Source organism: Neofelis nebulosa, chromosome 10 (genome assembly GCF_028018385.1).
Source record: "Neofelis nebulosa isolate mNeoNeb1 chromosome 10, mNeoNeb1.pri, whole genome shotgun sequence".
Lineage (NCBI taxonomy): Eukaryota > Metazoa > Chordata > Mammalia > Carnivora > Felidae > Neofelis > Neofelis nebulosa.
In genome coordinates, this window is record NC_080791.1 from 103021175 (window position 1) to 103037018 (window position 15844).

At 43.1% G+C, this 15844-nt stretch overlaps 1 protein-coding gene across 1 annotated transcript; it reads right to left on the minus strand.

Annotated features, from left to right (window-relative positions):
* Positions 1–10442: 10442 nt before the first annotated feature.
* Positions 10443–11387, minus strand: LOC131487886 (olfactory receptor 9I1-like). The gene has a single exon (XM_058689071.1). The coding sequence runs from the start codon at positions 11385–11387 to the stop codon at positions 10443–10445; it is 945 nt and encodes a 314-aa protein (XP_058545054.1).
* Between the last annotated feature and the right edge of the window lie 4457 nt (positions 11388–15844).

Genomic DNA, 15844 nt, shown 5'->3' on the forward strand with positions numbered 1-15844 from the left:
TGGCAGCATTTTCCGTCCTTAGTTAGCCATAAAGTTTTTCTCTGTCCTTCTTTCCACAGACATGGAGATTTAGAGATAAGGAGCCTGTGTTTTAGGTATGGCATGCTTAACTAGAACGTTCTCCGAGGACTCTTCCTTTGCTATGCCGGTCTCTGAATCATAAGATAACAAGGCTGTTAACATACTATTCTCAAAAAGGGCACCTGGGTGGCCCAGTTGGTTAAGCACCCAACATCGGTTCAGGTCATGATCTCACAGTTTGTGAGTTCGAGCCCTGCGTCGAGCTCTGTGCTGACAGCTCAGAGCCCGAAGCCTCAGATTCTGTGTCTCCCTCGCTCTCTGGCTCTTCCCCGCTTGCACTCTCTCTCTTGAAAATAAATAAGCATTAAAAATTTTTTAAAAAAGATATTACTCCCAAAGTTTCAATAATTTGAACTAAATAATCAGTGAATTCAGATTTCTAAACAATCATATGCTTTAGAGACTTATGGCAATATCCCACTGCTTAACAGGATTTGTGCTGTCATGTTGGCCAATCACAACACTGTTTTTTCCAGAATGGTCATAACCTTTCTGTCCAGCCCTTGGAGATGCCCCACAACACTTAATACAACAGTTCACACAACCTGGGAATAGACACCTTCCTGCCCTAATTGACCTTTTTTTTTTTTTTTTTTTTTTAACCTCAAGGGACATATTCATTTGGCTGCTCTCTCCTGGACAGTGGTAGCTCCCACCTGCATCTATTCAAGACATTGTCTCAATGGGAAAACTGCACAATGAGAACATTCCTTGAAACGTCGAGCTATTAGCTGTTGTCTCCTGGTTTCTGCATCCATGTTTGTCCAATGCCTGCCATTTGAATGTGGCATTATGTCAGGTGAGTATCTGGGTGATGGTTTTCTCTTTCTTTCCAGTGTTTGGCGGTCAATGTGCACACAACCCTCAGGATAGGCTCTGCGAGCCTGAGACACTGAAAATGGCGGCTCACATGCTCCCCTCCGCACTTGTTGAAAGCACCAGAGACCTTGGACCTCACAGACACACAGAACCCGGAGTTGGAAAGGACCTTGCTGTTGTGGTTCTGTGATTTTCCAGCCCTGTTCCTCAGAGGCCCCAGCCTTCCCAGAGCTTCCAACTCAGCCCCAGCTTCAAACAAAGCAGCAATTCCTTGAACTCTTATAAACAACCAGGTGCTTCTTTTATTTTGTTTGGAAAGGGAGTTCCAATGTTAAAAAGAGATTTGAATGCACCGGGTCTACTGTGTTCTCCTCATCGGGCAGAGGGGAAAATCGAAGTCCCGAGAAGAAGTAACTTTTCCTCAGTGTGTCAGAAAGCATTCCCTCCCCAATTTATCCCGGTTGGGGGGCTCAACACTGGTGTCCTATTTGGAGCCTCAGGAAAGGCCGAGGAGTCATTAAAGAACAAACCAGAGGGGCGCCTGGGTGGCGCAGTCGGTTAAGCGTCCGACTTCAGCCAGGTCACGATCTCGCGGTCCGTGAGTTCGAGCCCCGCGTCAGGCTCTGGGCCGATGGCTCGGAGCCTGGAGCCTGTTTCCGATTCTGTGTCTCCCTCTCTCTCTGCTCCTCCCCCGTTCATGCTCTGTCTCTCTCTGTCCCAAAAATAAATTAAAAATGTTGAAAAAAAAAAAATAAAATAAAGAACAAACCAGAACTGGCAGGCCCAGGATGAGGCCATAGGGATGGGAGGATGGCTGGGACTCCCAAAGGCCGGGTGTAGGGACCTCCCTCGCTCAACTTCCTTCCCGTGGCACTCATTTCCACATCATCTTCTCAAAAGCTGCTTATTACGAGTGTCTTCCTTTCTGACCTCGGCAGCTGACACAGCCTCCCCAGTGGGGTCCAGGCCCATCCTCGGTTCATGCTCTGAAGACTTGTTACTCAGTGGTGTGGGTGTCAGGGGAGTAATAATATCTGAATGCCAACTCTTGTTGCCTGCACTTGACATATTTGTTACCAATCAGTGCAACCATCAGCAAGGTACGTATCCCTAGGCCTGATTTAGAGAAGACAGAGTTGACACTTTGGGAAGGTGACTTGTCCAAAAGGTCCCCCAGAAAAAATTTAAGTTATGTTCAAAAATGTGGAAAGCCCATTTCATGGTCTGGAATATATGTGATCTCCCAACGTAGTTACAAGACGTACATTACTGCATAGGAAGACCAAAGACGTATGACCTTTGGTTGCCGTGAAAGACTTCCACGAAGCACTGCTGGCATTTTCTGTTTTCTTCGCAGATCCAAGGAGATTTGCTGTTGCGGCGATCTGAAGACGATAGAAAACACCGTTATCTCATCGTCTTAGGCTGGCTCTGTGCATATGTTGAAACCCACCTTTGAAGGTTTCCAGCGGCTAGCAAAGCCAGGCTGTGTGCTCGGTTTATCTAGCGTCGCTGGGTGGAATTCAGAGCTTGCAACCTACAGGTCCTCCGGGCAGCTCGCTGTTTTGCTTTCATGCCCAAACAACCCAATTAAGATCCTCTTGTTCCTGAGTCACTGAGTTTTCTGATCCAACTGACTCCTCGGGTGGTTTTAACATCTATTTATAGATATCACCCAGGATGATGCTTGTGTACTGGTGTACGAAGATGATAATGATAAGTGGAAGACAGACTCTTTCTCTACATGATTCACTGTGATGATTTCCCTTACAGTGGGGGCCATGTGAGCCGGGACTTGCCTGCAAGTTACAAAGTGAGGGGGGACGGCTTCACGTTTCTGGGAGAAGGCAGTCTCTTGCAGTCAGAGCTGACTTGGGAGTATTACATTCCCTCTCTCTCCATCTAAGGAAGAAAACAACGGGTCTGGGGGTTAAAAGGCTCAGGAGGATAAATGGCAGACCCTGAGCGACATCATTTCCCATGCTCCTCAGGGAATGAACATTATCACCTTCATGTCACTTCTTCTGGGGTTGGGGAAAAAAAAAACCGAGAAAGAATTCGGACTCCGTTGACACATCACAGATGAAGAAACAGACCCAGAAGGGCTGTGTGTCTTTTCTGAGGCCACTAAACTTCTTGGCTGACAGCTGGACGTCGTGTGGTATGGTGAGAAGTGATGGGGAGGGTGGCTTTGGTGGGGAGGAGGAGACCGAGACCACGGAACTATGGTGCGTTCCATCAGGTTGGCGTCCCTGTTAGTCTGCTCTGTTGCTCACGGATGCTTCCTGCTGGACCCAGTTCAAGCCTCACCCCTTCTGGAAAGCCTGACTGGATCCCATATACAAGTTCCTCAGCCCTCAGCGGGCCACACACTGCTTACTTTTCCATTGTATATCGTGGCAGGGTCTTGAGCACCAAATCTTCTTTAGTGTAAACACCTGCCTTCCAGAATATTCTGTGGGGTAATGTGCAGTTGTGCAGTGTACGTAACTTTGAAACAGGAAGATCGCCTTACTGGTGGAAAATTGGTACCAGTAACAGAGGAGGGTGCAGGGGGAGGCATTTCATGATCCATTCATGTATCACTAACAAGGTTGGCTTATGGTCCATAATGGCTATCAGGCTCCAGCCATCACATCCACACTTTGGACCAGAAGAGCAAAAAACTAAAGACAAGTGTTTTGAATTTTGTGCTATTATAATGCCTTATGAACACTTTTGTACCTGTGCCCCGACAGGCGCTTGCAAGAGTTTCTCTACTGTGCATACGTAGGTCACTGGAATATCTGGGTCAGTGGTTATGTGTGTCTGATTTTTAAAGGTTAATGCCAAAATATTTTACAAAATCTTACACTACTCTTAAACTAACTTATACTACTTGTTTCATATATTTGTCAATAGAGTGGTGTCATACTTTAACATTTTTCCTAATCTAGTGGGCCTACTGTGTTTTTAATAAGCATTTTCCTGATTACCAATGAGAATAAGCATCTCTTCATAAGGATATTTGTGAATTGCCTGTTTGAGTGTGTTATCTTTTCTTAATCACTTTTAAGTATATGCATACACACGCAAGATTGTAGTTGTGATTGTATACCTTAAAAATATTTTCTGCCATTTTGTGTCTTGATTTTTCATCTTCTTTTAAAGTTTTTTTAATGTTTATTTAATTTTGAGAGAGAGAGAGAGAGAGAGAGAGAGAGACAGACAGAGTGCAAGTGGGGGAGGGGCAGAGAGACACAGAATCCGAAGCAGGCTCCAGGCTCTGAGCTGTCAGCACAGAGCCCAACGAGGGGCTCAAACTCACGAACTGTGAGATCATGACCTGAGCCAAAGTTGGAGGCTCAACCAACTGAGCCACCCAGTTGCCCCTTTCATCTTCTTTTTTTAAATAAGCTGGGGTTTCACTCTATGTTTGTTTTTTTTTTTTTATTTTAATGTTTATTTTTGAGAGACAGGTGGGGGGGGGAGGGCAAGAGAGAGAGGGAGACACAGAATCTGAAGCAAGCTCTGGTCTCTGAGCTGTCAGCACAGAACCCAACATGGAGCTCAAACCCATGAACTGCAAGATCATGACCTGAGTTGAAGTCAGATGCTCAACCGGCTGAGCCACCCAGGTGCCTCTCTTTTAGGTTTTTAAAGTAGGTTTCAATGTAGGGCTTGAACTAACAACCCTGAGATCAAGAGTTTCATGCTCAACGACTGAGCCAGCGAGGCACCCCAAGTTTTCACTTTCTTAACCATGTTTTTAATCAACAGAACCTCTTTAATGAATAGTGACACGTTTAGGAATATTTAAATTTATGATTAATGCCTTTTGTTTTGTATATAAGAAACTCTTCCATATAATGATTCTATTTGAATTTATTTGGTGAGAGGTACAGGATTTGCATCAGTCAGGGTCCCTACAGGGTTCCTATTACATTCAATTGGGCAGTTTGAGGAGAGCTTAGTAAAACCACTATTTAAAAAAGTATGGACAGGATTTAACAAAACCAGGATGAGATGAGTCAGTGCTTCACAGCTAGTGACAGAGTGGGGGCCATTGCTGGTCTTCCAAGTAGTGATTCCTGTCATGCCTCTGTGACCTCCAACCTGTGGCTTTCAAGGTCACTCTGTTCAGTTGCTTCAAACTAGCAGAATGGGAAGGAGCATGGCTTGGAAATGGTCCACACCAATTATTCAAGCATCCTCCTGGCTAAAAACTCTGCTATATGTCCATACTTAGCCGCAAAGGAGGCTGGGAAAAGTAGCTTGGCTGTATCGCCAGTCCCGGCTGCATAATATGAATCATTTGGGGGGGGGGGGTGGTGGGATGTCGCTATTGAGATTAGGTTTCAAAAAGAGCACGGTGTCTATCTTGGGCACCTGCTCTGATGAGAGTCATGTTTTAAGTTTCACTATGGAGAGGACCACGTAGCAAGTAATGGGCATATTTGGTCAACAGTAGGGAAGGACCCAACTCTTGCCAACATGACGGGAGCCCTGGTCAACCTCTTAATTAGTTTTGTGAGAGACCCTCAGACGGAGACTAACCAATCCCACTAACCTGTCCCTGGATCCCTCACCCACAGAAACTGTGATAGTAAAGGTTTGCTGCTTCAAGCTCCCAATTCTTTCTTTCTTTCTTTATTTGCTTGCTTGCTTATTTATTTATTTATTTATTTATATTTTTTAAAGTAGGCTCCACACTCACCATGGGGCTTGAACTCATGAACCCGAGATCAAGAATTGCATACTTTACTGGGGCGCCTGGGTGGCTCGGTCGGTTAAGCGTCTGACTTCAGCTCGGGTCATGATCTCACAGTTAGTGAGTTTGAGCCCCATGTCGGGCTCTGTGCTGACAGCTCGGAGCCTGGAGCCTGCTTCGGAATCTGTGTCTCCCTCTCTCTACCCCTCCCCCGCTTGCGCTTTCTCTCTCCCTTTCTCTCTCTCACTCCCCCAAATAAATAAACATTAAAAAAAAAAAAAAAAAAGAATCGCATGCTCTACTGAGCCAGCCAGGCACCCCTAAGCTACCAATTAACAGTAACAGACAACTAATATATCCTCATAGGGAGATGCTCTTGATTGCAAACATAGTTTCAATACTCTGCTTATGTTTTAAGGTTCTTATTTTCTCTCGAATGTTTAGCCTTTGATTCCTTAGTGTCTTTCCACCGTTTTTTTATTTTTCATGATTTTCAGAGGGGAGGTTGGTCAGAAAAACCTAGTCCACCGTATTGCCAGAAATGGAAACCCTATTCATGTCTATCTTCTTCGTGTTTTTCCTCAGGCATTTACTGAGCATCTACTGTGGGTCAGAAGGTGTGCCAAAAATAGCAGACAGTCTTTGAATCCATGGGGGTGGTGATAAAAAAAAAAAACAAACATTCTACTGGGGGTAGGGATAAAAACAAGCAGATATCAAGTACTGTGAAGTGTCTTGAAGAATGAAATAGCAGAGTAGGGGGATGGGAAATGATAAGCAGTAGGGAAGCTATCATTTTAGCTAAGGTGGCCAGAAAAGGTTTCTCCCAAATGAAGCACCACTTCAACAGAGACCCAAATAAAGAATGAGTCCTGCAGATTTATAATGGGGGAAGAATGATTTGCACAGTTTCTCCTTTGTAGGTCTGCAGAAGATGCTGGGAAGGAGAAATGAGTCTCTCCTGACCTCATTCCTTTTATTCAGAGAAGTTGAATGCAGAGAACTTGGACGCACTGCTTGGCTGGTAGATCTGAGAATCCGTGTCACTCTCATTCTCTCAAGCATCAGTGGAGCTGCCTTGTCTGGGACAAGCCTTATGGCCGATGCTGCCCTAAATGCTCTGGTCACATCTTAGCTGTCACAGAGAATAGGGTCTCTTCAGCCCAGCTCAGTGTAGATTCTGAACAGATCTTCATGGAATGAACTTTACGTGGAATCTCTTCCAGCTTTCTTTTGGTGGCTTAGTCAAGACCCTGCAGGTGGATAGACATTTGTGAAAAGTAAGGCACTCTCTTTGTTAAAGTGGTCTCTTATTTTATTTCATCTTGTGGAGACCTCTCCATTGGTCTTTGAATGGTTCTTCACATGACTCCCAGTTCTGAAGCAGGAAAACCATTTTTTTTTTCTGGCTCCTGGAGAAAGAGCCTAATGAGTAAAGCTACTTTCCCTTACGTGATTCAGTACCAAAAAAGAGATAGTTGTGGATAAAATGGCATCCACAGGTGATATAAGATCATAGATAAGAATGGAGTTTCTGGAGCCAGATATCCTGAGCTCAAATCATGGTCTTCTGTGTCTTACGTGGCTTCTGTGACCTAGGGAAACTTGTTTTAACTTCTCCGTGTCGTCGTTTACTCATCTCTATGTGGAGATAGCAATTGCGTCTATATCATAGGGTTGCTAAGGCATCACAGGGTTGTTAAATACATATAAAAGTTCTTAGAATAGTTCTGGCAAGTAATAGGTGCTCTGTAAGACTTAGGTATCATTTTTATTATTTTGTTGTTAGGAGCCAGGGAGGGCAATGAGTTGTTAGGGCCTTCAGATTGTAACAAAGACCCACTCAGATGATCTAATAGAAAGTGAGTCTATGGATAAGACTCTCTTATGCTTCAAAAGGAGACAGGGATTTCTTGGGGACCTATGGAGAGCCCTAGAACTCAGCCTGGATCATAATTACATAATTCAAGACCTGAAAGATCTAATGCAGCACTAAGGACCAGATTTATTGCTGCCTCCTTAGCATCTGACATTCGTGCATTTTCTCTTTGGTCTGCCCATTAACGTGACTCAGCCATTTTTGTCATCTCTGATTATAATTTCTGAGTCTTGTTTCTCAAATAACTTAGCTTTTCTCATATTTTTCGGTTTAGATCCTCAAGAGGGAGATAACTTTATTGGTCCTGCTTAATAATCATTGTATAACGGTAGGACACCTCATGGCTCTCTGTTTTGTTCATGAATTGATGAAATGTGGGTCAGGGGCTTATTCTAGTCTGATCTGATCACCCAAAGGGCAAGACCAAGTGCCAGAACAGTGGTTACCCAAGCAAAGGGCTCTGGGCGGGAAAGTTTCTCCTATAAAGGGAGTACGATAGAAGTATCCAGGGTACTGAGACCCAGTCCTTTCTTTATTTGAAGGTTGGAGATAAAATCAGTGTCCATGAGTGTGGATCTGCTGTAATATGCTGAAGAACTCCTCCCTGTTCCAGTTCTAGAAGTATGGAATCCTTTGAACCTGATGACTAAGCTTGAACTAGTCCCCAAGGGGGAATTCGTTGTTGGATCCCTGTGTGCCTTAAGGGAAGCAAGAAAATTATTGCGGCTGCATTGGAAAGCCCAGAATGGAACCTTTCAGGGTTCCTCCTTAGTCTGTTATTTCTGATTCTCTTTGAATAACTGCTTCATTTTTGTGTCTTTCTTGACTTCTCTACCTTGGGCAAGCTGGTCACCTATTCTGCATCTGTTTTACATGTTCAATTTCATAATGCCCAGGAATTGTTTTTATTTATTTATTTATTTATTTATTTATCAAACCTACACTGGGTCAGGTGCTTATTTCTGAACCAATCAACTCTAGGCAGGGCGGTGGGCCATTTTAATATGGAATTTAAATTTAATATGGTTAAATTTAATATGGTCCATTTAATATGGTTGTTCCCATACAGAGTGCCACAGAGGACCAACTTCTCATAAAATCAAAGTTCAGCAGAGGGGTTTACTGACTGACTGGGTGTTTATCTCTTCAACGAAAAGACATCTTTTGGTTATCCTTGACCATGTGGGGTGCAGATAAATCCACCCCACCCCAGCTAAACACCGATGTTCGTTTTATTTCTTGGGTGAAAGGATTGAATTGTTCATCTTCCTCAGTTCACTATCTTTCACTACTACTTGTTTGTGATCTGTTTCATTTTTGTTAACAGCCATGGGATTGTGGCAAGGTCCGGGGTGAAAGTGAGGGAAAGGGAAGGGAAGGGAAGAGAACAGTATATATTGAGCAATGGATTTATGCTAGGAGATTTCTTATTCATCACCTCACTTATTTATTTAGTTTAAGATTTTACCTTTTTTTAAAAAAATTTAAGTTTATTTATTTGTTTCTAGGAAGCTCTATACCCAACGTGGGGCTCAAGCTTACAACCCCAAGATCAAGAGTTGCATGCTCTTCTGACTGAACCAGCCAGGCGCCCCTTACCTCATTTAATTTTTACAATATGCTCTTGAATTAGGAGTTGTTACATTTGTTTTAGACCTGAGGAAAATTAAGATCTGAGAAATGAAGCCCTTTACGGTACATTTCACAGTGAATTAGTGGGAGAATCGGGATTCAGATACAAGCCTGAGTCTGAAAGCTGTGCCTTGTCTCCTGCTGTATATGCTGAACAAAGAGACTTTAAGCAAAGGTCCAAAGGGACTATGAGAAAGCATTCTCTTAACTGCAAAATAGGAATCTTCTATTCAGCCCTGTCTTTCTTATTTGCTTTACGGAGTTTCCATGAGGCTCAAATGAGACCATGCATGTGCCATAAAAATCCGTTCAAAAGTAATTATTGAGAGCTCATTTGGTCCGGACTCTGGATTTGGGGTGAGTTCCCTAAGGAGCAAAGCAGAATTTGCCCTGAAGGGTTTTTGTGGTCTCTTTAACTAAATAGAGGATTTAGTTATTCCCCCTCTTACTAAACCTTCTGCCAGCGAAGATAATGTGTGGTTTAATGTTTTCCTTATACCTGTCTTTGTTCTCTAACATTGCTGTTCCTGGAAATGGGAGGCTTGCTACAAGGCAGGCAATGGGAATAGAGAGGAGAAGCAATGCGTCGTGTCCCGCAGAAACCAGCGAGTTGGCCTTTGAGGAGCCAAAGGTAAGGTGGCTTTAGTTCATCTTGGAGATGTCAGAGTAACCTTACACAGCAGGAACAGCAAAGCCAGTGGGATGTGATCAGGTGGAAAGGCAGCTTGCAAATTCCATTGTTGTGGCATGAGCAAGAAGGAAAGTGACCAGAGACTAGAATGGTGAGAAGAAAGGCCTGTTTCTCAAACACTCCCTTCCCTTGGCCACTTAGAGACTCAGATTTGTCTTATATAGCACTCCCTGCTTGCTGAGGTGATCAGTCACTCATCTATTAAAAGAAGACAAAGGACTATTTAGCATTGATCGCTAGAATCCCCAGATAGAATCTTTGACATAGAAAAAGGCAGTATTAATGGGAGGAAAAAAATGAGAAGGAAAAGATGGGAAAGCCAAGGACAGCTGCAAAGACTTGGGGTGAGATGAGATAAACTCAAGGCCCCCTGGACCCCTGACATTCTGTAAGTGAAGATATCAGGCAGTATCATAAGACTGTTGTATGCTAAGGAATGGGCTGGAGGTGCGAGATGGGGAGAAGAAGAAAGCACCATGGGGTTGCTGGAAATGAATTTTACCATATTTGCAGTTTTTCTTGTGTGCCTGCTGACACCCATCTACCTTCTCTCTATTTGTGGGGCTAAGTTGCATAGAGTGCTGGTGCCTGTTAGGATATATTGATATGGGAAGAAAATGGACCAGGAGGTAAGGTCCTATCACTCATATCTACACACTCAGGGACACCTGGAGTCTACCAGTGACCTTTCTGAAGGCTGCTTTCACATCCTTGTTTCTCAGGCTGTAGATCAGAGGGTTTAGCATGGGGATGACCACAGTGTAGAAGACAGACACGACCTTGTCTTCCTCCAGGGACTTGCCCGAGCCACTCCGCTGATACATGAAGATGAGGGTCCCAAAGAAAAGGGCCACAGCGGTGATGTGGGAGGCACATGTGCAGAAAGTCTTGGCTTTGCCACCTGGAGACTTCACCTTCAGAATGGCCTTGATGATGAGCAGGTAGGATATCAGAATGACCAACGCGTTGGCCAAGATCACAAAGTTGCCGAAGAAGACAATGACAATCTCAGTGTTTGTTGTGTCATTGCAGGCGAGCTTCAGCAGGGGCAGGAGGTCACAGAAGAAGAAGTTGATCTGATTGTGGTCACAGAAGGAGAGGGTGAAGGTGCATGTGGTACGCACAATGGACCCTAACATCCCACAGACATAGGCTTCCACCACCAAACTCCAGCAAATTCTAGGATTCATGGCTACAGTGTAGAGCAGTGGGTTGCTAACAGCAGCATAGCGGTCATAGGCCATCACTGCCAGCAGGAAACACTCTGTGCCTGCACAGAAGGTGAAGAAAAAGAACTGGGTAGCACACTGGCCATAGGAGATGACCATCTTACCTGTGGCCAGTGTGGCCAGGATCTGAGGAGTGATGACCGAGGCGTAGCAGGCATCCAGCAGGGCGAGGTGGCTCAGGAAGAAGTACATGGGAGTGTGGAGTTGGACATCCACTTGGATCAGAATGATCATCCCCACATTCCCCAGAAGGGTGATGATATAGAAAATGAGAAACGTCAGGAAGAGGGGAATCTCCAACATGTGGTAGTCAGTAAAGCCCATGAGAATGAACTCTGTTACCATAGTAAGATTATTCGCGTCCATGGATTCAATATAGACAATCGATCTGAGGGTGAGAATGAACAACAACAACAACAACAACAACAACATCCCAGAATTGAAGGACAGATTCTTTCTATGGCAGAAGTTAGCTTTATATTTCTGGGCCAACTTATAGAGCTTGTTTTTGGGAAATCCTGTACGTGGCCGAGTCTCGGTGGGCATCTATGTTTCTTCCACGTTTTTTGGAGCTGAGCCCTGAGCTGGTGTTTCTGATTCAAATTAATTTGGGTTTGCATTTGGAAATTCCTGTGAAGACAAGAGACACAGAGATTCAGATTTGGAAAGAACCCGGTCAGCAAGTGTCCTAATCCCCATGGGATGCTGAAGTGTCCTGTACTACGTACCTTCTGCTTGGTCATCTAGCTACTGTATGAACCTCCATCTGTGGACAGTTCTACCCATTAATGCTCATTTTGGATCTGTTTCCTCTCTCTCTTCGTCTTCAACATAATTGGTTTTAGTTTTACCCCTTCCAGACACGCACAGCAAATTTAATTCTTTCTTCTCATAAAAGGCTTTCAGAAGTTGGAGGACGACGAATCTGCTCTTTATGTTGAGCATTCCCTCGTGTTACCCACCGATGTGCTTTCTTTTCTTGTGACGTAATTATTCAGCATGTATTCAAAAACTACTTAGTCAGATGGTATTAAAAGATGTAGTTTAAGGGTACAAACTTGGAACTGGCAGATACGAGTTCTGGAGATCTAATGTACAGCAGAGTGACTATAGTCAACAACATTGTATTGTAGACATTGAATTATAGCCAACAATATTGTGTTACAAACTTCAAAGTTGCTAAGAGACTGGTTCTTACTTGTTCCCACCACAAAAGAACACTTGATCATTATGGGAAGTGACGGAATGTTAGCCAACACTATGATCATATCGCAGCTTATAAATGAATCAAACCACACACTTTACACCTGAAGCTTGCACAATGTTATATGTCAATTATATCTCAGTAATAACAAAAAAAAAATAACAGTCTTTCTCTTTAATCTTTACCATTGAAAAATTTTTTAATGTTTATATTTGAGAGAGAGACAGAGTGTAAGTGGGGGAGGGTCAGAGAGGGAGAGAGAGAGACACAGACTCTGAAGTGGGCTCCAGGCTCTGAGCTGTCAGCACAGAGCCTGACGTGGGGCTTGAACTCATGAACAGTGAGATCAGGCCTGAGCTGAACTCGGATGCTCAACCAACTGAGCCACTCAGGTGCTCCTTTACTATTTTACCTAATGTATTTATCACTTATTTTTTTAAGTTTACTTATTTATTTTTATTTTAAGCAATCTTTACACCCAATGTGGGGCTTGAACTCACAACCCTGAGATCATGAGTCTCATGCTCTTCTGCCTGAGCCAGCCAGGTACCCCTAGTCTTTACCATTTCAATCTTGGGAGCCTCCTCCAGCTTGAATCAGAGGTCATTAGTGAAAGAGAGACACTGGCACATCATATAAAACATGGTCTCCTGAAGCTGTTCCCCATACCTGACTCCAGCAGCTAGGTCTGGAGATGAGTTAGCTTCTTTGGAAGGCTTTCTTGTACGGTCAATTTCAACGGTTGTCACCTCTAGGACAGACACTAACTAGCTGAGTAACCTTTAAAATTCACTTTCCCTCCTTGGACTTTACTTTCAATTCTGCAAAATGGCGGGGCTAGGCTATATGATCATTGAAGTTTTTACATCTCTCACAAATCATGATGCGTATGTCTAGGTATATGGGTTAAATGAGGTTTTTGGAAGGATTTTCCTATTATAACCTGCATACTCCTTAGCTACAAACTACTGAGTAAATAAAATACGCAGTCACTATTTCAAGTGATTTGTAGTTACTTACGGGATGTTAAGTCTGAAATTGAGTAATCATACTTGCCAGTTCCAGATAAATCATCATTATTGATCAAGGCAAGGCTCTTTTTCACTTTATTATTTTTCCCTCCTTCTTTCTCCATCCCCAATCCTTCTCCTGCTCCTCACAGGTACGCAGTCTAGTGTATGCAAAATATATATCTTCCTACACTTCGTCCTTTCATATTGATTTAAAAATATGTGTATCTTTAAAAAAGACAGTGATTTTGGTGCGGTTTAAATTTTGTATACATGATCTTGTGCTGTAAGTCCTGTTTTGTTTTTTTCCCCATATGCACTATGTTTTTGTGATTTGTCCATGTCATCTAGGTAAGCCTAGTTTTTTATTTCTGATTTTGCTATGGTCTCCTTGGTATGCTTACAGCACATTTACTTAACCATTCTGCTAAAGATGGTGAGGCTTTGTAAAAATCATCTTATTGTATCCTGGAAACAGCCCTTTGAGGGTTGTTGTCTTATTTATTTTTTAATTTTTTTTTTTTTTACTAGTAAGGAATTTGAACTTCTGGGAGATGAATTTGTTTAAGGTGACCTAGTTTAATAAGTGGAAGAGCTGGGTTCTGAATGATAGTGGTTTGATAGCAAATTCTGTGCTCTTTGCTATGAATTTGTTTTGCTGCTTTCCCATACTTAACTGCATTTTTATGATTGATGAAACGAAAAGAATCTCTCTGCAGTTCTTTAGATAATCAGATCCTTCCTGCAAAGCTCAGCTAATTTCAACATCTTTCTCAATCTCTAATTCTGAAATTATCATACACCGTTTTCTGTCCATCTTGTGGTGAGGTCCTGGGGTTCCCTTTGATTCGGAGATAAGACTGTTCAATGCACATGACTGGAGAGTAGGTGGCCCAGGTCACTGGGTTACAGCTGCAGCCACTCTGGGTTTGTGCCACACGCGTTAGGGTCCACCTCATACTTCGACTCTAATCCTTTCAGCAGCCCTGACAGTTGGGTACAGGCTTGGCTATTTTATGGATGAGCAAAGCGAGGCTCAGAGATGTTAAGGAGGTTACCCAACTTGCCAGACATCTAGGAAGAAACAGAAGCAACATTTGAATCTGGGACTCTCTACCTCCAAATTCTGTGGTCTTTGCTTCACATCATGCTGTCCCCTTAGGGGAGCAAATTACTTTTTCTACAGACCCAAGTCTCAACAGTTAAAATCATAGCATTTCTGAGATTATTAGGCAAATACTCAACTTACATGGGGAAAGGGGACTAAGTTTGACTTTGGAGTTTTTTGGTGGTTCATGGCTTTTCTTTCTTTTTGGGTAAAGGCAGACTTAGCTGGGCCATATCCCTCCTTTGGTATGTTCTTGAAGAAACTGCTTAACCAATTATAATCCCAATTTGCTCAATGATAAAATAGGAAATAAATAATGGGTTTTTGAAAAGTTAGAATGGGGGCGCCTGGGTGGTTCAGTTGGTTGAGTGTCCAACTTTTGCTCTGGTCATGATCTCACGGCTTGTGAGTTCAAGCCCCGCATCAGGCTCTGTGCTGACAGCTCAGAGCCTGGAGCCTGCTTCAGATTCTGTATCTCCCTCTCTCTCTCTCTGCCCCTCTCCCACTCGTTCTGTCTCTCTCTCAAAAATAAGTAAAAACATTAACTTTTTTTTTTTAAAGTTAGAATGGATTTTTTCCCTAATGTGGTAGAATTTGCTTTTTTTCTAGAAATGCAATTTCCAGAATACTTCCCAGAAGGAAGAATTTCAGAACCAGCTGGTCACACCCAGTTTTGTGTGATCTTGTTTAAGAAAGGGGTTGGGGCACCAGCAGCTTGGATTGGGCTCAGAGGAGAGGATGGCAACAAACTCCCTGAACCCAGAACAGCTTCCAGGAGGGAAAGCCAAGGTTTATGGCCAACAGACATTTTAGGAAGGCTTAGGGACACTTATGGGTTGACATTATTACTTGTGATCTATTTTGATTATAATATGTAACGCAGATGAATATGAGATCTCTGGAGGGGATGGGGAGAGAGAGATGATCTTACCCAGGAGGAAGCCTTCAGAAAGGACCTGGGTCTTAAATCTTGTGCTTACTTTCACTTGGAACCTTCTCCCTAACTCTTGTTTCCCCTTCTTGCTGAGGTTGTGTCCACCTGGGACAGTGAAGGAGCTCCACAAAGTTAACTTTCCTCACCTTGTTGGGATTGGTCTAAAAATATTATTGTCAATATTTATGAGTTCTTGCCTTGAGTCAGGAAGCATGCTGAGCACCGTGAGGGGTTTATTTCATTCCAATCTGATGGCATTAGAAGAGAAAATATTTGTTTTTATTTTATAGTAGAGGAAACTGAGGTTTACAGACATTAAATATTTTGCCTGTGGTTTCACAGCTGGAAAAAGAAGATGTTTGTATATATATACGTATATATATATACATATATGTATATACATATATATACGTATATATATACACATATATATATGTGTATATATATATATATATATATATATTTTTTAATGTTTATTTTTGAGAGAGAGAGAGAGAGACAGCAGAGAGGGGAAGAGAGATTGGGAGACACAGAATCTGAAGCAGGCTCCAGGCTCCGAGCTGTCAG